Consider the following 24097-nt stretch of genomic DNA (forward strand, 5'->3'; position numbering starts at 1 on the left):
TCCGACCCTACAGAGCACTCTATACTACAAAATAGGAAACTGAAATATAAATAAATCCCTTTGTGATCAAATATGAAGCTCCATCATGCCTGTGTAATAACTTACTAAAAATTATTCCAAGTTGTTACACAGATTATCTAAATGTTATACGATCATGTGATCAACACAATCAAGCTGAACAGACATTGCCAATTAGATTTACAGGACAACTGCCTGCTGTTACTGAGCCAGTCATCTAATGGGCTCCTCTGAGCTATATGGTTTCTGTTATTAAAGCAGAGATTCTACTTTGGATACATGTCAAAATCAATGCAGTGGTTTCTTTGTCCTCGAGCTGTATTAGCACCATCTCTGGGACTCATTTGCTCAGTAGTGGGAAGGAGGGACAGCAAGCCACTGAATGGAGCAACTGAGTCAAATTCAGGCTTCAGTGGGAGCCATGCCTACTTACAAGTTTGACATTGGTCCAGTATCTTTTCTTCTAGAAAAGCTTTTCTACTTTATAATGGGAAGTCTGCAGACTTCCCAATGCAACTTCAACGGAAAGCATCCTTTTCTCCTACTGCGTTAGCAGGCTAGGCATTTACATGACCTGCCCTGACTCACATCTTTCCTTCAGTTCAATTAAAACTAGAGACATCAAGATTATATGTTGACGTTGATTGGAACGGCACAATTCCACTCCACCTTATATCTGAAAAAAGTTGGGGGTAAATAAGCACAAACAAGTCTAATGCACATAACAGAACAATTACAGATAAATAAATCTCTTTAAAGATGCACTCATAGTAGATTACTTCACTCTTGCAGAATGAAACTCCAAGGATGCGTATACTGAAATTTTAAACAACCCCGACGGAATAGGCAATTGAAAGACCTGCCAAAGTGAACTGTACCTTGACAGTGACACTTGAATGCAAGGATAATATACTTCTAATAAGTGTTATGTGCACACACTGATAGAAACACTCACTTTCTCATACTCTTGGGCCCTGTAAAAATTACTAGCCAAATCTTATTCCTGTTTGGTGCTGGATCTGAGCAACAGTGCTTAGCAAACGTATGTAAAAGTTTTGCTTGTCCTTCAGACGTTACGTGCACAATACTTTCTGAAAAACAAGCCCCTTTAAAGCATCTCAAGTTGGCCACCCAAAAATCTGAGGCACCCAAGATCACTAGTCACTTCTGAAAATTTAGGCATCAAACTACATTTATGAAAATAAGTGATTCAGATGTCTAATAACTAGCCACTTAGACCTGGTTCTCTGAAACAACAAGAAGCTACATCGAATAAGTCATATTCACTTTAATATCAAGCTAGTGGAGAAAGCCTTGCCAGAATGGGCACGAGGGCAAGGTGAAAAATGTCAGGAAGATGATTGATGAAGTGGGCCGACACCTACATACTGGTTAGTTTGGGGAATTTACATCTTGCCAGCATATAAGGCAGGGGTGGGCAAACTTTTTGGCCTGAGGGCCACATCTGGGTATGGAAATTGAATGGCAGGCCATGAATGCTCACAAAATTGGGGTTGCGGATCAGGAGGGGGTGAGGGCTCTGGCTGGAGGTGCTGGCTCAGGGGTGGGGCCAGAAACGAGGAGTTCAGGGTGCGGGAGGGGCTCCAGGCTGGGGCAGGGACGTGATGGTTTCGGCTGGGGGTGCAGGCTCTGGGGATGAGGGATTTGGGATGCAGGAGAATGCTCCAGGCTGGGACTGAGAGGTTTGGAGGGCGGGAGTGGGACCAGGGCTGGGGCAGGGGGTCGGGGCATGGGAGGGGGTCGGGGTGCAGGCTCCGGGTGGCGCTTACCTCAAGCAGGTCCCGGAAGCAGCAGCATGTCCCCCCTCTTGCTCCTACCTGGAGGCGCGGCCAGGGAGCTCTGCACACTGCCCCGTCTGCAGGCGCTGCCCCCGCAGCTCCCATTGGCCAGGAACTGCAGCCAATGGGAGCTGCGGGGGTAGCGCCTGCAGGGCCTTCCGGGGGGGGGGGGGGTGAGGAAGGCAAGTGGGGCAATTTGCCCCAGGGGCCCCCATGAGAATATAGTATTCTATAGTATTGCAACTTTTTTTTATGGAAGGGGTCCCCAAAATTGCTTTGCCCCAGGCCCCCTGAATCCTCTGGGCAGCCCTGAGCGTCTGCAGACGGGGCAGTGCGCAGAGCCCCCTGGCCGCGCCTAAACGTGGGAGCCAAAGGGGGGGGGACATTCCATTACTTCCGGGAGCCACAGCACGCATTCGCAGAGCAACCCCCGACCACGATCCCCGGCTGGAGCATGGGAGCAGGGCAAGCCCCAGACTCTGCTCCCCAGCGGAAGTTCAATGGCCGGATTCAATCAGCTGGTGGGCTAGATGTCGCCCACAGGCCATAGTTTGCCCACCCCTGGTATAAGAAGTATGCGCCTGTCCCTTCCAAGAATGGGGACAGAAAGAATATTGCTGACAGGGAAGTTAAGTACTTATCTTAAGAAAAGTAGAATGAAAATATTTTGAGCCACAAAACTACTTGTTTTGTTTGCCAAGCAATATAATAAACAGGGTTTTAGTTGACCGAGTGTTAAATTTTAAAGAATCACACATAAAACAAGATTGTGATTCTAAAGTATAGTAAATAGGTTAAATGGAAGGCACATAAATCCCTCACCAATTCCCTTTGCTTCCTTTTACAAAACTATTTCACCTACAAGGCCCTCTATCTTACAACACACTTAATTTGCATTTCTAGAGAAAAGTCACTGGTTAAACAAATGCCAAATGAACAAAATGGGCCCTAACAGCTGAGGTAGGAGGCCTTTGAAACCTGCAACTTTGAAGCAGGGTTACTTTACAGATTCTTCCAGTATGCTGAAGCGGAATCAGTCAGCAACATTGCTTCCCACCTAGATTTATATAGAGACAGCTACACACTTCTGCTCTGCTACTAACCCAATTTACCATGAGAAATTTTTATCTTCCCTTCCCAAAACTGAAAGGCAATTTTTCAAGGTAAAGTTTTCTATGGACAATGGTACAATGAGACTCTAGCAACATATTTCAAGAATTCTGGTATGTTTTCAAGTAATTCATAACAAACTTGCTAATACGCTGAGACATCACAATTCTCATTTACTGCCCCTCCTAACTGAAGCTTCTAATGCTTCCGTGCTGGTTCTTCTGATTTACCGAGTCTAGCACAGCTTTTTTGCTGCTCCACTTCTGGAACCATCCCCAGAACAATACAAAGATCCTATGGACAAGGTTGCCACTATTTTCTGTTACTCATAAAAACAGGTATGTCTACACTGCAATACAAGACCTATGGCAAGGCCATAGCTGTCTCAGGTCAGCTCACTTGGGCTGGCAGGACTCAGGCTGCGGGGCTATAAAACTGCAGTATAGACGTTTGGGTGTGGACTGGAGCCTGGGCTCTGAGGCTCTGCAAGGGGGAATGTCTACACTGCAGTTTTGTAGCCCCGCAGCCCGAGCCCCGTGAGCCTGAGTCAGCTAACATGGGCTCAGACTCGATGCTGCAGGTGTAGACATACCCAATGAGTTTCACACTTATAAAATAGTACTAATGGTAGCTGATGCATATGGAAACAAGCAACAAAAAAACCAAAGAGGAAACTGAAAAAGAAAATTCGAAGATATACACATTAAATGGTAATTTATGACAGTTGAAAGAATTACTTAAAATTTGATACTTTATCCTCACGATTTTCTGGGTAAACATGGCTCACACTGACTCTAGTTTTCATAATTTAAACCTTTCATGTAAATACACAGCACATTCTTTCTACCTGAAAAAGCTCAGAAATCCACTTGCTTTTACATACTGTACATTTTCTACGGCACTGTTTCAATCTGAAGAACAAGATCAAAACGAGCTTTATGCTTTTTCACAATGTAGCTATTTGAAAGCTAAAAAAAGGTCTTGAGATGAATTAACTGGTTACTATGGCAATTGCCCATATGGATCTACAGGCATAAGGAGATGAGTGCCTTTAACAAGAGCTCAAAGCTTCTAGCAAGCATCCGCTGAGTCCATACACCCTCACACTGCTGAGACAGAAAACTTAAAAAAAGGGTGTTGGCACCAACCACCTATCCATTTCCTTCCATTAATTCAGAAATTATGAACAAAATACTGAAGAAGGAGGAAGGTGGGTGGGAAGTGTGGATCCATATATGCAACCATCATGAAGAACCAGTTGCTATGGTAAGTAGCTTTTTTAACTTTCTGATAGCTACATTGTGCTAGAATCATAAGCCTATTGTGGGTAGGTTCTGTCATATAATTTCTTGTCAATTTGTTAAAATGTGAAATTGTCATTTCTATCTTCTATATAACCACGACTAATGGAGGGTTTAATTAAAGTGGTTCAGTAGGAGGTCTTGCATTTGATTAACATTTCAGAGGGAATAACTGAATAACATTTCCAAAATAAATGCCATGATCTATAACTGTGCAGATTCTCATTTAATATTATTTTGTAAGTCTGTTACAGGCCCAGCCACACATGTGACAGTTTAAGACAGAGATCAGCCTCAAGAGTTAAATAAAAGGAGTTGTACGTCTTACCATAGGTTGCAAATGTTCTTCTCTGTTGTTCAAACATGAAATCATTGATGTGTGTTGGTTCTGCATATCCAGAAAGCATATTCCTAGGTGCAGCCATCTGCTGAGTCCTAAACGGGTTTTCTGGCCCAAACTGCATCAACAAAATTGAAAGTATTTAAAGGTTGTACACTATTCTAGAAGGAAATAGTTTCTTGCTAAGTATTTTGTAATCATCTATAACATTCTATAGGGCACGAACGGTGTGACTTTCAAGAAGGGCAGTACATAGTGGCTTTAGCTTACTTTCCCTTTATGACTACTGTAACTGAATATATGTCAGAATAATATTTGTACATTATATTATATGCCAATTAGAATAGGAGTTTCTTTATGCATTAAGTAATTTTCTCGGTGGAGCTTCTTGCCCACAGCACTGTTGGCAAGGTCAAGTCAATAAAAAAAAAAATTACTCCACACGCAAAACCTCCCACTAAATAGGTAAATAATGCAAACATACAGAAGAAAACAGGAAAGGGGGAAGGGAAGCTAAAACCACATAGTATCTTTTTTTGAAAGTCAAACCCTAGAGAACTGTTGTACCAATATGGAAATTGCCTTGTAAAAATTTTTATCACTCAAAATAAAAATGTGATAATATATCAGCAGGATCAGCTGCACAACTACAGAATATAGACAATTCATACACAAATGCATACCTGTTTTCTAAAGAAAGTGCAGTACTATACAATTTTATATTTGTATATTGGTTAAGTGAAGTATCACATGGTTCACAGAGTTACATAGGAGAGTTTACAGAATTGGATATAGTGTCTAGTTACAGCAAAGTGATGAGTTGGGATGGAAGAGCTGAAATGCAAGAGCAGAAGTTTCTTTAGATCTGCATGGCAGATCTTGACTTGTATATTCTGCCCTATCTGAATGGATTTCCATGCAAGTCAATGGGCTCTCTCAAAATATGGAGAACAGAATATTCGAGTAGAGCGCCACTGTGTGGAGCACAAAGGAAGAGAATTTAGCCACTGTCAGAATAAAAATAACTACCAAAATTGATAAGCAGTGACACATGAATGTTTGCATAATAGTACATGTATTTATCACACACTAGAACAGGTCTGACATTCCATCCAGGAGAAGGCAATGGTACACATAAGGGCCAGAAGTGTTTGTACACACACACACGTCTGTGATGTGTCCAATAAACAAGCCCATTCTGGACTGGGCAAACAGAATGAAGCACAGGTAAGGCTCATCTAGATACTTACATAGGAGTACAGATTAACATGGCAAGAGCACCAGTACTGAAACAGTGCAGAGCTGTCTCCCAATACTGTAACATGTCATGCTCATAGCACATGGATGTTCTTTTCCCATGTTATTTGCTCCTCCCCAATTCCCAAGGAGAAATTAGAAACTGAATATTTTATCTATAATTTACCAAAGCAATCTCTCAAGCATTTTTTTAATGTAAAATTGACCACTACAAGTGATGCTACAGGTTTACTATGTTATTAGTCGATTAGACTAGAAACTCTATGGTTGTAACTTTTAAGACACTAAACTATCATATCTTATAGAGGCTGCATATTCTTGCCTCAAAACAGTTGATAAACCCTTTTTGATTCGGCTTTATTTTACCTCCGAGAACTCAAACCGTACTACTTATTGCCCATACATACCAAAATTGGCTCAAGCTTTGCAAAAAAATAACTTCCAGCTCTGAGCAGCTGTGATTTCAAGACTGACAGCTGCATGTATTAAAGCTAAGTATATTACCTTTTATACATGTTGCTTATTCCCCAAGGTGCTTTCCTGTGCTGAATACCAATCTCAAGATTAAATTGTTTTTAAATGTAATAATTTGACACATTTTAGAGTGCAGATAATAGAATTAACCGAGCCTCCTCTTCCTTGAAAAAAGTTTCCTATTCTCTCCCTTGACTTAAAACCTATTTTTCTTATTTTTTTCTTATGAATTTCAAAAGGAGAGAGAATCATTTAATCCATTAGATTTTTTTTGTATACTCAATTCCCAGTCATACGCCAATAAAAGTCTTTAGTGCAGAATTCAAGTACGGATCAACAGAACCACTTCTGATTCTGTACTTGCTTGCCCATACCAGATCAGGCCATGAATCCAGTTTGTATGTTATATTGTCTCCAGCAATACCTAAACACCTGATGCTTCAATGAAAAGAAAAAACACTCATAACTCACCAGCCAATTACACAATAATTACATAGGAAGAGAGATTTTAAGCACTGAAGCATAAGATTTGATTACCATTATCTTATCTTGAATATTACTAGTCATAAAATTATCATGTCCTTTGAAGAAGAAAGGATGAAGCCATATTTTGATCAGATTCGGAGATGTGTTTCACATATGCAGCACCAAATGTACTCAGCAGGATTTACGCATGCTGAATGCAGCCCAGGATCAGCCCCTTAGGCTTGATCTCCTGTGGCAATGGATTCCCCAAGTTGACAATATGCTGTGTAAAGAACTGTACTGGTTCTCAGTTTACTTCCCTATAATGCTCTTAGTCTCATCACGAGACAGAAGTTAACAATGAATAATTAATTTTCACTGTGATATTCCATTTTACATTCCCTGTCTTTCTAAAATTCTTGTTAGAGGCCAGTAGCGCCGTTCTGTCTATAATTACAGGAAGATGAGAGAACCATGTAGACAGCGCTCTCTCTCTCTCTCTAGTCTGAGGGACTCCACTAGCAGTTCATCCCCCGCCTTAATTCTCTTCTCCAAGATGATAAAGAAGTAACTTTTCCTCAAGTCACCATGGACCAGGTAGAGAAAGTATTTAATTAATAGGTGCAAATCAAGTGCCACACATTCACTATGACTTCTGTGCTTGCTGGCTCCAATCACAAAGCCTTGAACCTGTCCCACTTGAGACCACTTGGGTTTCTTAATTCAAACATCTATGCAAACCAACAGCCATAAATTGAGACAGTATTGTTGTCTATTTGGCCCACTTAAAGTGCAGATTGCGAGCTTTTGTTTAAAATAGCGTCTAGCTCACATTGTTGCACAATAAGTTTTCTAAACAAAGCATAACTGATGCAAAATTTATGCAGAGTTGTTTTCCAACCTGCAGACAGCCTTTATTTGTCTAAATGTGACATTAATTCTTATACTGTATCATAACACTAAGAGGTTTTCAAATAATGTATAAAATTATTTATACACAACTTGAAGGCTTAAACCATCTCTTTTAATCCTTCAGACAAATAGTTTGTAGGCTACTGAAAAACAGTTACGATAGAAAAACAGTTCCAGTTGTTTTGAAGAAGGCTAATTTTAATCCAAAAGAATTTTATACACTGCATTCATTTGAAAAAAAAAAAAAAAAATTGAAAATACTTGAGTTAAATATCATGACATGAATACTGCTTCTATTGGTAATATTGGGTTTTAGTTTTATACAAAACTATACCCATTTTCTATAACCTATAGATCTATACAACTTCTGGCAACTGCTCACTGATTAACATTATGAGTAGACATCAAAAGAACTGAGAAGACAGGACACTTCAGGATGTTCAGCCAGGTAATATCCTGTACTGGCTTCTTAACAGCACAATGCTCCACATTATTGGATTTCCACCTTTCCTACTCTATATACTCTATAGCAGGGATCGGCAACCTTTGGCCCACGGCCCGCCAGGGTAAGAACCCTGGCGGGCCGGGCTGGTTTGTTTACCTGCCACGTCCGCAGGTTCAGCCGATTGCAGCTCCCACGGGCTGCGGTTCACCGCTCCAGGCCAATGGGGGCTGCGGGAAGCGGCATGGGCCGAGGGATGTGCTGGCCGCCGTTTCCTGCAGCCCCCATTGGCCTGGAGTGGTGGACCGTGGCCAGTGGGAGCTGCGATCTGCCCAACCTGCGGACACAGCAGGCAAACAAACCGGACCGCCCCGCCAGGGTGCTTACCCTGGCGGGCCACGGACCAAAGGTTGCTGATCCCTGCTCTATAGTTTGGTAGAGAAGAGCTCTTACGATTCTTCTCTTAGAATAGCTTTAAAATAGTTTAAAGTTATATTACAAATGTACATGACATCCTCAGGGTACCTGTTTGTGTTATGTGGTGTCTTTCACAGTTCACCCAAGTTCTTATCTTTAAAGTCCAGAAGCTTGAGGCATCCCTGAATCTAGGGAGAACTTGAGGAACTCTGTACATTTATATTTGAAGAGGACAGGCATTGCAATGTCTGAATTTCACATTAGAACAACTTTAACATGAAACATTCCTTTTAAGCCACATACATTTCTCAGTGGAATGCCAATTAATTTGGAAGACTAACATTTCTGGTTTTAATAAAAATCTTCTTACCTCTGGTGCAAACATGGTGTCATAAGTGGGATTGTACTGAACTTCCTTGATTGCAGGATCGAGGTGGACTCCCGTCTCTACATCTTCCTGAAATACAGCAAAAGTGCTACTGAAATGTAACCAAAACTTCTCATATATAGCTAATCTAAAATACCAGATGCTAACTTGACTGTATGGGGCACGGTATGCTTTTTAAATTATACCTTTGTAATTTTACTTTGAGTTTTGAAGAAAAAAAATATCAGGAAAAGCTTGGCGAGAATTCTTATTCAAAAGTTTGACAAGTTTTTAATTAAGGCTCAACTTAACCAGTAAAGCTGTAAGTGCAATTAAAAAAAAAAAAAAAAAAAAAAAACACCCAATTTTCTAACATCTCCCCCCCTATACCCATTAGCCTATTGGAGAAAAAGCAAAGTACCTTGGGAAAAACAAAACAGCGGGAGCTTGGAAAATTTTTTAGAAGACATTTCTGTAGATACAGGGTTATTAGGAATTCCCTCCATTAATTCTCTTTCACATACACAGCGTATAAACAGAACCCTATGCAAACTATCTTCCCTCCCTGATGCAGATGTCTTTGTAAAGATGCCAGGTACCAAGAATCTCTGTTGGTCACTATGTTCCCCTATTTTTCCTTCACAGCTGCCAAAGATTTTATGAAGTGACCAGTGATTTTGGTGCATAACTCAACATATACTTTAAAGGGGCCCAATTTTCATCCAGTGCTAAACATCCATCCTCTGAAAATCTGACATCTCAGTTGGTCACCCATATGTTTAGGCATTAAAATCATGTATCACTTTTGAAAATCTTGGCCTCCATCCTCAACTCCACTTTGCATCATCCCTCCAAAGTCAGTCAACATTGCTTTTGAGCCAATTGTCTGGCTAAAGAGATTTTTTCACTCCCCCACATGGATGAAGTTATTCTATTTTATACAGGTACTTATACCACCTGCCTCACTGATAGTACTGAGCACCTTCCAGTGATGCATTAAGCAACACACCTAGCATATTTCACATGTGGCTCATTCTTCATCCTCTCCCCAGGGGAAATATGTGTATGCAGTATAGTGTTTTGTTAGGTTTAATTTGTATGCTTACACTAAAAACATAGGAATATGCACATATATAAGAAGGGAAGGTAAAAGTAGTATGTGTTGCACTGGGATCAAAAGGTGGAGATGTTTTGGATAGTCCTTGATCCCTGTGAGTTTGTCCCACAATCTGGGACCTGCCCCTCCCCCCCCCAAACTCCATCTTCCTCCACAGAAAAGCTTTCCCTTATGCTCCAAAAATCATTACCCGTGGTCCACATCCTGGAGCTTTGGATGATCTTTTATGTATTCTGGACTCAGGCCATTGAGAACCTTGTAGAGAAGGACCAAGACCTCCACAGCTTGTGGTAGCCCATATTGCTGAGGAGATACACTGCTATGTTCTGTACTAGCTAAAGTTTTCTAAGGCCTGATGGCTTCATGCCCAGGTGTACTGCATTGGTGCATTCCAGCTAGGAAGTGGCAAAGGCATATATAAGCAAAGCCAGATGATCATCCATGAAGATGGGAGAGAATCTCTTTCCAACCAGAGACGGTAGAAAGCATTACCTGTGGATGCTGCTATGCTTCAACGAAACAAGGATGTACCATAGCTGTAAGCGTTTGTTGAACCGGGTACAAAAATCAAGTACTGAACGCCACTACCCCTTTATGATAATGGATTAGGTTATCAATGGACTGCTGGACGAGCCTTCCCTACTGACATTCTTGCCAATGCCATAACCCTCAGCCTCCTAAATGGCAGGCCAGTAACTAATACGACTAGGAAGTTTATCCATCCAGTGCTTTTGATTACGCTGGCATTCATTCAGTTTGGACAATGGGAAGATGCAAGGCAGACACCATATGGAACACACACGTCGCTGAACATGCTTCTGCTGCTACTGATGCACATTCTCTCCCATTCTGAAGGCATGCTGTAATAGGGCTTCTCTCCTTGGAAATCTACATCGGGATAGTTCTCGTGTTCAAGGCAGAATATATTTTTATATACATACCTCTTCCCTCACTTCCATTGGTTGGGCCAAAAATGAATGCAACAGTCTGCATTTTTGCCCCAGATTATAGCACATTTTTCCAGTTTAGTTGAGGTCAGTTAGCATCAAACTCACAGTCCACATACACACCTCTGACTAGAAGCCTGCTCATTTTGCCTCATCCTCCCTCTGTTTAAATAGATCACCATTGACCCTGAAAGCATGTAATATTTCCACCATAATATCTTGGAACCAGGTCCAGCATGCTCATCTTTAGGACATCTGTGTGGGAGGTAAACACCCTGGATGGAGCTGCTGTTCAAGTGAGGCTTCCTAGTCAACTGGCTGGCACAAATGGTTATCACCAGCCATGGGAAGCACTTTCTGCTAAAAAAAATAAAACAACCTATCTCTGTGAGTTGTTCTGATATAAAACTTCAGAACATAACTCTCCTCATGTCTATTTTATCCTTTTAACAGTTTGCCTTTATCTCTCAAAATTAGATAAGCCGCCTGGGCCAGGGATCTATGTAAACCAAGAATAATTCATCCTTATGCATTATAATTGGTCAAATTCAGCCCTGGCATAAAGACTGAGAAGCAGGTGCCACTATTGTCTTCAATGAGAGTTGCATCTGCTTATATAAGCTGAATATCATCCAGTTAACATAACATACCTTTCTGATTCTTGGGCTAAAGGATAAGAAAGTCAAAGTGACAACATAGCCTTCTCTACACTTTCAATACTTTTCATTATGCTTACTTTTTAAGGGAATCAGAAATGAAGTGTTTGTTGATTAGTCCTCTAGATTCCTGTGGAACAATGATAATCGAGATCTCTTAAGTTTTACACATTTTCCATCTGAGCATATACAGTTCTTCAAATGGATATTGCCAACAAAAGATAGACTTCCCTTGAGAGCCGTACTTAGGTTTTGCAAAACATCTTATTCTTTCTGAATACTTTCTCACTTTTGCCTGATTTGGATTTAGAAACAGAAATTATGTAATTTAGCCTTTATAAATTGCAAATTATTTAACGTGAACTAGAACAATGTTACTATGAGTGGCATATTGTACTCAGAGATGACATCTGACCAAGCTGATGCACTTGATCAGCTTACTCATAGGCTTGGATGAGAGCACACTGGCAGCGACTCAATCCAAGTTGAGATTAAACTGGACGGTCTGGAGATCCAGCCTAAAGAAAGAGATTTGACATCAGTTCCCTCAACTGGAGAACAGGGTATGTGTGACAGGGGATATCCCATCTTGCTTTTTTTAAAAGCATGAAACATTGCACCTGTGCTCCAGAATCTGCACTGGCTTCCAATTAGTTTATGGGTGCAATTTAAGATACTGTTTCAAAGCTCTAAAGTCTTAAATGGCCATGACTGCCTCCAAGATCACTTCTTCCCAACACTTTGTGATTTTACTCTGGGGTAATGTACACAGATGGACTTACACCAGCAAACTATAGCGGAATAATTATTCTGATATAGCTGTGCTGGGAAATTTTCGTGCGTACACAAGCCACTAAGTATACATGCACCCACAGGATCAAATGGGTGTAGTTAAAGGAACAGAAAGAAAAAGAATACACTAGAATTTTAATTCTCCTTTATAAAAATCTCTCTTATATGAAGTATGCAAAGTTTGCCCTTTCAAACTACAGAACAATATAGCATATTACAGTATATATTTACTTAAAACTATTAGCTATTCACCAGCATGTAATGCCCACAGGAGCTATTCTTGCTAATTTAATGGCAGGTCAACAATAATGTATTTGCTTACATATTTAAGACGTAAAGGGTTTAAAATCTAGTTCTCTAAATCACAGATGGAGGAGGAGAAAATCAGCATCTGTTTATGAAAGCAATTTAAATAACCTGATTACAGAATAACTAGGACAATAAAAAAATATATATATTTTCCTAATCAGGCAAGTATTTCTATTGTACTGCCTAATATTGGAATTGTAAGCCCAAACAGAAAGACTGTCTTTCATTAGACCTGCCTGATAAAAATAATTCATACACAATCATTCCATGGCTCCTGCTTGAGCAGGCAGTGTTGCACTCAGACTGACTGACCTCATTCCTTTAATCACATGACCTTCCCAATTCACTGGCCCTGGATGACAACAGCTACCGGTACATTTGCAAGCCTGAGTTTTATATCCCATGCTCTTGACTAGGAACAGTATAATGGACACTAATCCATTCATTCAGCCGCACACAAAGATACAAACAAAAGCAACTACAATAGAACTGTACCAAAACAATTCCCTGAATGGTATTACTTACTTGCACATGAGATTGGGTTTTTCCTCTTACAGCTCCATGACCTAAAGGAGTATCTGACAACCTTCTCAAATCATACCAAACAGTTTATGTTAACAGACCAACAAGCATACTACAAGCATCTCATCTCATTATTTCTTAGATGAAGATTAGGCTCATTTATGTTATTTCTAAGGAAAATTCAATAAACTGATCAGACAACAAGATTTGGACAATTGTCTGACATTTGCAGACTTGTAATTACTTGATATTAAGCTGCCAGTTGTTTGCCATTCTTTAAATTTTAAGAGTCAAAGAAGCCTAACCTTATAAAATGCCAAGAATTTTTCAGTTCTATTATTTGTATCCCCTTTCTTCTACCTGTTAAGTTCTTCTCTCAGCTACAGAATGGCACACAATAGATGACAGATTGTGATATGAAAGACAATCCTCAGGAGGATGACTATAGCAATTTTGGTTCCACTTTACTGTTTGCTGAAGAGTGCTGAGTCATTTGGAAGTCATACAATAAATTCATTCCCATACCACGACATGTACATTCTTTGGATGTGAAAACTGCTGGTCCTTGAAATTGAAGCACATTCATTACAGTTCCACATTCCAACATCTTCATCTTTACTCATCGTTCCATCAAGCAAACTATACTTTTGTGCACCAAGTGATAACCAGCCAGTACACCAGGGGTCAGCAACCTTTCAGAAGTGATGTGCTGAGTCTTCATTTATTCACTCTAATTTAAGGTTTTGCGTGCCAGTAATACATTTTAACGTTTTTAGAAGGTCTCTTTCTATAAGTCTACAATATATAACTAAACTATTGTTGTATGTAAATTAATTAAGGTTTTTAAAATGTTTAAGAAGCTTCATTTAAAATTAAATTAAATTAAAATGCAGAGCCCCCCGGACTGGTGGTCAGGACCCGGGCAGTGTGAGTGCCACTGAAAATCAGCTTGCGTGCCCACGCCTTCGGCACACGTGCCATAGGTTGCCTACCCCTGCAGTACACTGTTGAAGTGTGCCTAGTTTTCTCTCCTTTAGTCCATTTCACTTTTAGCTACCCATAAAGAAATTTGAAAATGTGTCCATAACTCCTCTTTATTTCCTTCTAGTGGTCTATTGCAAGTGAGATCTAGATCACATTAGCACATACATGCTTGGGATAGCAGAATGTATGCTCTTGGTACAGTATACTCTGAAATGTATAACCTGTGACTCGTGTTAGTTCTATGCTACACAATGCAAACTTATATCGTTTGGCATTTCGTCAACATATTGTGCTGTATATGCTTTAATCTTCACAACACCACTATGCGACTAGCAAGTAACAGGAGCACGAATGGTTAATCAGACTAAGACCACCACCAATGCTTCCTCTGTCAGCCCTTCTACAGACTATGTTCTATATACAGTGTGACTCCTGTAATAATTGCCATCTTCCATAATGGGGAAGAGAGGTGTCTAGTGAAACTGGAACTTCTTCATTCCTGGGAGGCTCTGGGGGCTGCAGTACACCTTGCTGTCAGCACAGGTCCTCCTTCAGCCCCATCAGCTGTGCTTGCAGCATATGGGTCAAAGATAGCAAAAGAACCGGGTGCAGGGAAGGGATTCCAGGCCTTTGAGACACTAAATCACGTCAGCGACCTAGGGGCCCCATTCCCACTTCACAGTGCCTTGCTGCTTCTACTTCTGCTTTTCTAGCAATGTCATAGCGACACATCACGAAACACTTAAACATTATAACTATGAAAACAATTTGACAATAATATAAAATAAAAATAAATAATAATAGAACACAAATAACGTACTGTAGCTGCTTAATTAAACATCACCACAACAAAAGAAAGTCTGCTGGATCTTTCATTCTTGGGGCTGTGAGACAGTGACAGAAAAAAAATCCTCAAATTAAACATAGCCCATGCCTGCAGGCATTATTCAGGTATCACTCCCACCAAAATAAGCTAGCTTCAGTAAGGACTGCAGGATTGGGCTCATAATTGACTAAGGAACAGTATCAGAAGATCAAGTTCAGTGGTTTATATTAAGACTTCACAATCCTTTGATCCCATAGGAGGTTATAAAATTTTAATCTTTAAATGCACAGTACAATAATTTGGGCCAAATTCTGCCATCAGATGTTAATGCATGGCTCCCAGTGAATTTGATGAGAGCTGTGCATGTACATCTGAAAGCAGAATTTGGCCCTTAAGCAACTTCTTACTAAGTTCTGGAGTAAATTGTGCGTTGTCTCTACATTAAACAGGGTGGAGTTGATTTAAATCAAATCATGATTTAAGTCACTAATCAGAAAGACTCGATTTAATCATGGATTTCTACATAAAAGTGCACTCCTGTTGGTTGTTACCAGCCTGAAGATCCTGCATGTTCAGGCATGTTCCTTTCGTAATCTTCAACGCAGCTTCCTCCTGAGAAGGAACACTTCTCTCATGATGTTGTTTCATTCAGGCAACCAGGCCTTGCATTTCTTTGTTGCACTGTTTGCATTTTGCATGCATACCTGTCTTAACCACAGGTAGAGGAACTTCATTAAAATTTTCCTAAACTGAGTCTCTTTTACAGCCTGCTGCCATTATAGGTTTTCCCGTCTAGTGAGAGAATGGTATGGTAGATCTCAAATCAATGAAGGCCACACTCAGAAAGATCTCAAGACTTCTGGAAAATGCTGCTCAAACAGTTTCACTTTTGTTTCTACTGCTTGTCCCTCCCTTCTCACATTTATCTCCAGACTTCTTCTCCTTGTCCAGATCTATTCCACCCCCAACAATCTTCTATTCATTGAACTTTTTGAAACTTTGCACTTTTAGAGAGAGGTAAGGGATTGACTCTGTGTACACAAATTTACAGAGGGACAACAGGGTTGAGGTCTGTTATTTCTCACCTCTGTTATTTATTTAAAAACATTTTTGCTGTTAACAAGCATGTTGTCTCTGGAGACACAAATCCACAGTTTGAGAACTGCAAAACTAAGCATCTCTGATAGTACACCACTACCTCGATATAACACAACTTGATAGAACACGAATTCGGATATAAAGCAGTGGTCCAAGGGGGGGGGGGGGGAAGAGGAGAAGGGCAGGACTGAGCACTCCGGTGGATCAAAGCAAATACGATATAATGCGGTTTCACCTATAACACGGACAGAGTTATATCGAGGTAGAGATGTATCTTCTAGACTGAGCACTGAGTCCCATGGGTAGATAGAAAGATTAACCTAAATAATCTATACAGAAACTCCTGGAACCCCATAAAATTGGGTCCCTAATCCATGAACTATTAGAACTCGTTTATGAAACTTCTCAAACATTACATGAGTATACTGTCTCATACTATAGAATTAGAATTTATAATCTCTATTCCATGATGAGATATCTTTGACCTATAGTGTATCTTTAGATAGGTTTTTCCCTCAAAAAGCATTTTATCAAAAAAATCTGATTTAAATTAAAAAAAACCCTCAGATTTTATTTATTTTAAATAATTGATTTTTATCCACCCTGATATTAAACAACTTTTTACATTTTTGTTGTATGGTTTGGTCAATAAAACACAAAGTTTTCAGACCCTAGGATAGTTCAGCACTAACTAGCCAAGCAACTAACAAGGGCAGCCTGCTTTGTACAGGATTTATAATCAGCATTAGTTATCCATTAAAATTGAAGTGCAGTAAATGGAGACCCTATCCCATGGGTCACAAACTTAACAGCCCAGCAAGAAATATTAAGTGACATTCTTGTTCAATAAATTTAAACATCTCCTGCTGAGATTTATATTGTATTTGCAGTGAAGGCCAACGCAATACGGATTTGACAATGCGAGTTCTGAAGCACTTTAAGTGTTTTGCTAGATGGGGCTAACCACATGGTAGTCCCCATGAAGTCAGTAGGACTGTTCATCTGCTGAACCTTAAGCACGTGCTTAAATGCTTTGGTGAATTAGGCTAGCGTGCTCTGCACCTTGCAGGATAAAGCCCTAGGTCTCCACCGTCCACAGGATATTCTATGCTCCATAAACCCAAAATAGTTTTAAATGTTGTATTTAAAAAACATTAAGTAAAGTCCTCCTCACATAAACAGTCCCTTAAAATGACTATTGAAGCTTAGCATAGCCCCACAACATATGCTTAGCAGTTTTCTAGCTCATTAAGGATGGATGGGATGGAAGGATACTGAAAGTAAAAGCAGAACAAATATGGTCAAAACCTCAAACCGAAGAAACTAATTTTTTTCCAGATGGACAAGGATTATATTTTAAACACAGACTAGATTAAAATTATTGGAATGTGAACATTCATATCAACTGCATAGATACATTCAAAATGGGATCAGTTTCTACAGTATTAGTCTAATGCCCATGTGCATCCAAGTCTCATGTTCTTATTTTGAAGCAATGCTCTCTGCGCACCTGAATAATCCAAAAACCTGACTGATAGCACCAGAAAAAACAGACTTTAAATTTCTGAAATAAACTACATGGAATCCTTTTGTTGGGATTCAGTTCTTCCTGATACTAATGTTGCACTAACAGCATGGACTTAGGAACATAGGAACTACCATACTGAAGCAGACCCAACATTTATTTAGTCCAGTATCCTGCCTCCGACTGTAGTTAGCACTACAGAGAAAGATATAGGATGATATGCTCCCTACATTAAATCTTACTGTAATCTCCACTAGTTAGAAGTGGTCTTAAAACCTGAAGCAGGAGGTTTACTATCCCTTCCAAAACTGAATTCACCAGTTTCCTGGGGCATTGAGGTCCACAGTCTAATTACATGCTGTATGTAAAATATTTCCTTTTATCAATTTGAATACTCTGACAAAGCCATGTGTTAAGGATATTTGAAAGTAATACAAGACATGAATGTTTGTAAGAGACTTGGGATAGTCACCCTCTGGCTTGTATCCTGTGGCTACAGTTTTGATCACCAAAAAGAAATTACGTATATACTCGTTCATTAGCCCGTTCGTTTATAAGCCAACCCCCCAAGATGGTTAGGTAAAAATAGCTTAAACTGTATTACCCTTTCATAAACTGACCCTATATTTCAGGGGTTGGCAAACTTTGGCTCCTGGCCCATTAGGGTAAGCCGCTAGCAGGCCTGGACATTTTGTTTACCTGGAGCGTTCACAGGCACGGAGCCCCTTAGCTCCCATTGGCTGGGAATGGCGAACCACGGCCATAGGGAGCTGAGGGGCTCCAGATAAACAAAATGACAATGTATTAGATATTCAATTCAATGATTCCATAGTTTAAAATCATCAAATTTTGGTGTAAGCCAACCTCCACTCTTTGATACGCCCCTTTTTTACCAAAAATATTCGGCTTATGAACGAGAATATACGGTACTTAGTGAAGCTGAAAGGAATTTGAGAATAAAAATGTGTCAACTGACTTAAGTAACTTCTTTCACAAAGTGTCTAAAATAAAGATCTTGAATGCATGTTGGCCTCAACCTTCATATTAATAGGATTAATTATGACCAGTTTCCACAATATCTGCTAGCCTGAGGACTAAGTCTTATACCCAGATTAAAAGTACATGAGCCACTATGCCTCCTTACTCTCAAAGTCATACTTATTTGATTTTTATTATCACATCTTTTCCCACCATTAAATCAATTTGCTCCCACACATAAAAAAATAATAATAATCAGTGCTGACACTCTTCAATTCTGAAATATGCATCTTTCCCAGTTAATTTCTGGGCACCCACCAATGAATGAATTCTAGGCTCTTGTTGGTTCCACTCCCAATAAATACATTCTTGGCTTTCCCTCTCCCCAAATAAATGAAATGTATCCCAACTTCAACAATAACTGAAAAATAGGGCCCTTATATGCAAAGGGATTAAAATGCTTAACATAGCAAATATATGACCTTTTCATACTACTATAGAAAATTTCATAAAATACTTTAATAGCCCACTTTTCTTTATTGTATATTTTATTTTTGTAGATCACACCTGACTTTTTCAAGTAATTTTTAAAGAGGTCAGTGCACATTCCCAGCATTTTTCCTTTTAAATAAAAATCTTCAATAAGATGCAAGACTCAGATGGATGTGTTTAATTCTCTGCTACTTACATTTCAATTTCAGTTCTATTTGCTAAGAGTAACAAAGCGCCGTTGACCTGAATTTGATGGGTTAGTTGTCATGGCTCGCCACTGATCGCATCCGACCAGAGGATTTATAGGTTTTTGTCCAATTCAGACTACAGAGTTCAAGAACTCAGAGAGTTCTATAATCGGGAGAGGACTCTCAGGGTGCTTGGCAAGAACACATACACTGAGGACAATACCAAATTGATAAAATCTTTACTGAAGTTAACATAAAAATAAGAAATGCAATGAAACATATAACTGCAAAACAGTAAAAGAATTCCAAAACATTGGTGGTAACATTTCTATTATAAGTATCTTAACCTAACATACTCACAACCCTTCCTTGAGGACCCGGTAATAGGAGGTGAAGGACCAGCCTCACTCCTGGCATGCCCGATTACGCAATGCTGCTGACTTCCTCAATGGTTAGGAATGTTGAGTAGTTATACTATACTGCACAAGCTAAGCTGATAGCGCGACAGTAGATAGAATAGATATATGAAAAGATAGTCGCTAGAGCAGTGGTCTCCAAAGTGGGGTGCGCACACCCCAGGGGGTGCGCAAGAGGATCCTTGGTGGTGCGTGGCAGGAGGAGTGCTTTGGCGCGGCGGGGGTGCGAGCTCAAAATTTTTTTACTGATAGGGGTGCGCGATCAAAAAAGTTTGGAGACCACTGCTCTACAGTATAGGAGAACTGGAAAAAGCACTCCAAAAAAACCGAAGCTTCCAGAGTTAGAAGAGCCTAGAACTTAGAAGAGCTTAAGAGCTAACAAGAGCTCTCTTACAAGGTATTTTATAGGATCCTGACCTATGTAATTCAGCCCCAACCTCCTATACCCAAATCTTATTTCCGTACCCTAAGAAATTTATGGGTACCCTTCTCCTATAGGTTAGTGGATTATGACACTTACTTTCTAAATATATTAATAAGGATTATCTCACTCCAAAACTGCCAACCTAGGTTCTCTTGATGACCTCCAAGTTGTGGTGTACCCTGCAGTTACCAACTGGTTGTAGATGCCGGATAAACCTGTGATGTGGATAGTTCCTCCCTTTGGTTCCCCAAAGTTCAGGGACCATTCTTATCTGTGCCAAAGGTTGCCAGCTTTTATGCTGACATATTCATAATTGATTATACTTTTTGCTATATAGCAGATCTTACTGGATCTTACAGGCCGGTAGGCTTCTTGCATTTCAGCAAAATTTATTATTAGGAAACACATGCCTCAACACATCCTAAATTCCAAGGAATTAATATTAATAAAATATAAGAATAAAATGGATTAATTTAAGAAAAAAACATATTAATTGATACTGTTGGCTGGATTAGTAGGATACAATAGCTCGCAAAATAATCCTATGGGCTACAGTGCAGAGGTCAGCAGTGTGTGGAAGAGCTACTAAAAATACCCTAAAGGATGACACCCCAAGAATTATTATTTCAAATAATAGCTACAATTCATTAGTGTAATTTGCATAGATGCAAATGCATTTTGAAATCAAAAGGGACTGTGCAGATGTATGATGCAGTTCAAAAGCAAAGACCTTGCCCTCTTTCAACATCAGCTAAGAATGACGCATCTTGGAGTAACATCTTTGGGCAGTACTTGCTGCAATTCATAAAAGTATACAAAAAGGAGTGTGTCTTGTGCACTAGATGTCTGATAAACTACAAATATCAAAAAGCTAGAACTAGCAACTAAGTTTTGCTATTGTAGATACTTAAGAATATATTCCCCTTTTAATACCTATCCACGTTTGAAGTCTTTGCCATTTCACAAAGATTACAAAGCTAAACTAATCAGGAAGCAACAACAGTTATTAAACTAGAAGCCAGACACCAAGCTACTCAAGCCATGCATTTTTTATTCTTCAGTCCCAACCCACTAGACACTAGAATGGTGCATGACTACAGTTCAGATCACGGGACTGCAGTGCTCTCACCAAGTGCCCTGCCCTTCCTTTTTACAGAACCGTCTCTTTCTCCCATCCAAGCTCGCCTCCGCAATACATGGCCAGCATACTACTGCAGTCACTATCTACACCAGCTAGTGCAGCTGTTGTGTGTCAGCAGGACAGTACCTTCTTGACTTTCTTCCTTAGTCAACTTGCTGCTCCTCCAACACAGTAATGCCAGAATCATTGTACCATAAGCTCAATGATTTCTATTTTGCAGATAAAATTGCTCAGATTTGGTTAGAACTGTCTGCCTCCATGGGATAAGAATATGTGCTAAAGGAGATAATGCCAAGTCTTCTCTGCTTGAGGTTAAGCCAGGGTCAATCCTTGATGATTTTGGAAACACTTTGGCCATCAATTTGTGCTTAAAACCTACATCCTTCCTGGATGGTGAAAGCATGCAGGAAAGAACTGGGTACACTGTTAGTACAAATTATCAATACCTCCTTGAAAGAGGGAGGTATCTCTTTCACTGAAAGAAGCACACGTACATTCTGCACTCAAAAAAAAAAATCACTGCTTGTTACTGAATCTTTCCAGCTATCACGCCATTTTACGTCTTCCATTTTCAGTTAAGATTATTGAAAAGGTTGTGGTGAGATAACTCAAACACTGTTTAGTAGCCTCAGTTCTTTTCTACACTAGTTGCCAACCTGGGTATAGCAAAGACAGCTCTGGTGGTATCGGGGGACAATAGACGATATCAGGATAGATACTCGATCTTCATTAGATCCGTGATCTGTCTTTGATACAGTTCACCATCATTGGAAACTATATCATGGGTGAACAGGCCTATTTGAGTGGCACTTTGATGGGCACTCTCATAAGGTGGTGTAGGACACCTGCATCTTCTCCATGTGAGTACTCTCCTGGGGGGTTCTGCAACGTTCCATGTTGTCACACCTTTTGTTCAATGCATACATGAGGCTACCAGGAGTTTTACATGGACCAGAAGGTCTTCAATATTCTGAAGGCACTCAGCTTTATATCTCCATCAGCATGGCTGGAACTGCTGATGGCATTACTCGGTGTCTGGAAAAGGCTGAGGCACGCACGAGGGCAAGATGGCTAAGACTTAGTTCAGACAAGGCAAAAGGGATGTTGGTTGGTTGTAGGAAGCAAGCTGGAAGAAGTGACAAGAGTAATTTGATGCGTTAAATTGAGGGTGTGCATCTGCCTTTTGTTAACCGGGTTCATAATCTTGGGATCTGGTGAGGACTGTATGGGATGTGTATATGTTCATTTCTTATATTTGTGTTGTCAACTGAGTTTGATTTTGGGGTAACTAATTGGTCTGTTTAGTTGCTAATATCTTTTAAAGAGATTGTCAAGGGTTACCAGAGCATGGTGGAGACACTTATATAGTAGAGTAGTAAAATCTAAATAAATAAAATAGCTTGCCTGCCAAATAACAGAGCCCCATCTTTTTTGCATTTAGCACAAAATTATACTCACTACTAAATGCGATGTTTTGGGATAGCCAAGTAAAATTTCATTTTTTTTCATTATTATCAACAAGAAGAAGAGGACTGGGGCACAAGTTGCCACCATAAAAACACTTTTTAAAGATAATATGAAGGGAGTGCATTTCTCATAGGTCTCTAAATACTGATTCTTGCAGAAAATGTCTTTTCCTGCAAGTGTTAAAAAAGTCACACCCTCTGTAACAGTGATAATGCAGTAGCCTCCAACCAGCAGAAAGTGGTCCACCAGTACATTAGTGGTTCAGGCTTTTGAGACTAGTACTCTAGGCATCACCTTTAAATTTATGTAAGGCTCTGCTGGGCCTCAATGCATTGTCACTGCTACTTGTTATTTATCATTCATGTTCAAAGCACTTTACAGATGTTAACTAATACTCCTGTCAAACTGTACACTAACCTCCCAGAGAGATTAGAAACTCTAAGACTGGAGCGTGGTGGTGCTTAAGCATCATAGGATGTACAGATAAGTGTCAGATGGGCAGCTGTGATAGCACATCCATCTTTAATTTGAGGCAGTGAAATGAAAAAAAAAATCCATTCTTCTATTTGGCACTATGGAGTAGGATGCATTCAGTGGGGCACGTGCTTGTGATGGTGCTACTATGGCATCAACTTCCGCAGAATTTATGGTTTCATTTAAAAGTGAATTGTTTCTAACCTTCTGTACTTAATGGTTCTGAAGATAACTTTCTAAAAGTGAACTAATGCAGTCTTGTCTTTCTGAGCTTACAAAATGAAATCATGCTGCTCATAGCTTCGCCAAGAAGTACTAAAGTGAAATGTATAAAGCACTGGTCAGCCTTCACTGTTGCTATTCACAGCACTGTAGGCAGCAGTTAGAGTGTCAAGAATTATGTCAATTTCATTCTACTGCTACCTGGGAAAGCTATAGTGAAAATACTAAAGATAATAGGGATACACCAAAACAACAACAACAACAAAAAGTGTAAAGATTAAACAGCAGGGGCCAGTATCAAATTAAGATTTTGAACCATATAGTCAGTCCTCTAAATCAGGGCTTGAAACAACTAGTTAGGGAAGAGGATAAGATGCCTACAATTTGGAGTGTATACAAAACAAGTGTGTGGGAAGGGAGCAGAGAGGAGGACAGCATCCCAAAGGTCTGTATGTCAAACTCTGGTATTAATCACCCCTCCGCCCCCAAAAGCATGGGGAGCAGAGAGTGGTGAGCTGAGTAGTGGGTTGGAGACACCTGTTAGCCAAACCAAGAAAACTCGAGTCCACCACGGAAGGAGGGGAAGGGGTCAGGAACAGCATTATCACATTAATCCC

General features: G+C 40.0%; 1 protein-coding gene across 1 annotated transcript in view; it reads right to left on the bottom strand.

Moving 5' to 3' along the window:
• Positions 1–24097, bottom strand: part of CDC40 (cell division cycle 40) — a 55251-nt gene that overhangs the window by 30360 nt on the left and 794 nt on the right. Inside the window, exons 2-3 of the mRNA XM_034765886.1 lie at positions 8906–8992; positions 4557–4686 (exon numbers count right to left, since the gene is read on the bottom strand). Coding sequence (XP_034621777.1) covers positions 4557–4686; positions 8906–8992 — 217 coding nt within the window. The remainder of the gene's footprint in view (positions 1–4556; positions 4687–8905; positions 8993–24097) is intronic.

This window comes from Trachemys scripta, chromosome 3, assembly GCF_013100865.1.
Source record: "Trachemys scripta elegans isolate TJP31775 chromosome 3, CAS_Tse_1.0, whole genome shotgun sequence".
In the NCBI taxonomy this organism is placed as follows: Eukaryota; Metazoa; Chordata; order Testudines; family Emydidae; genus Trachemys; species Trachemys scripta.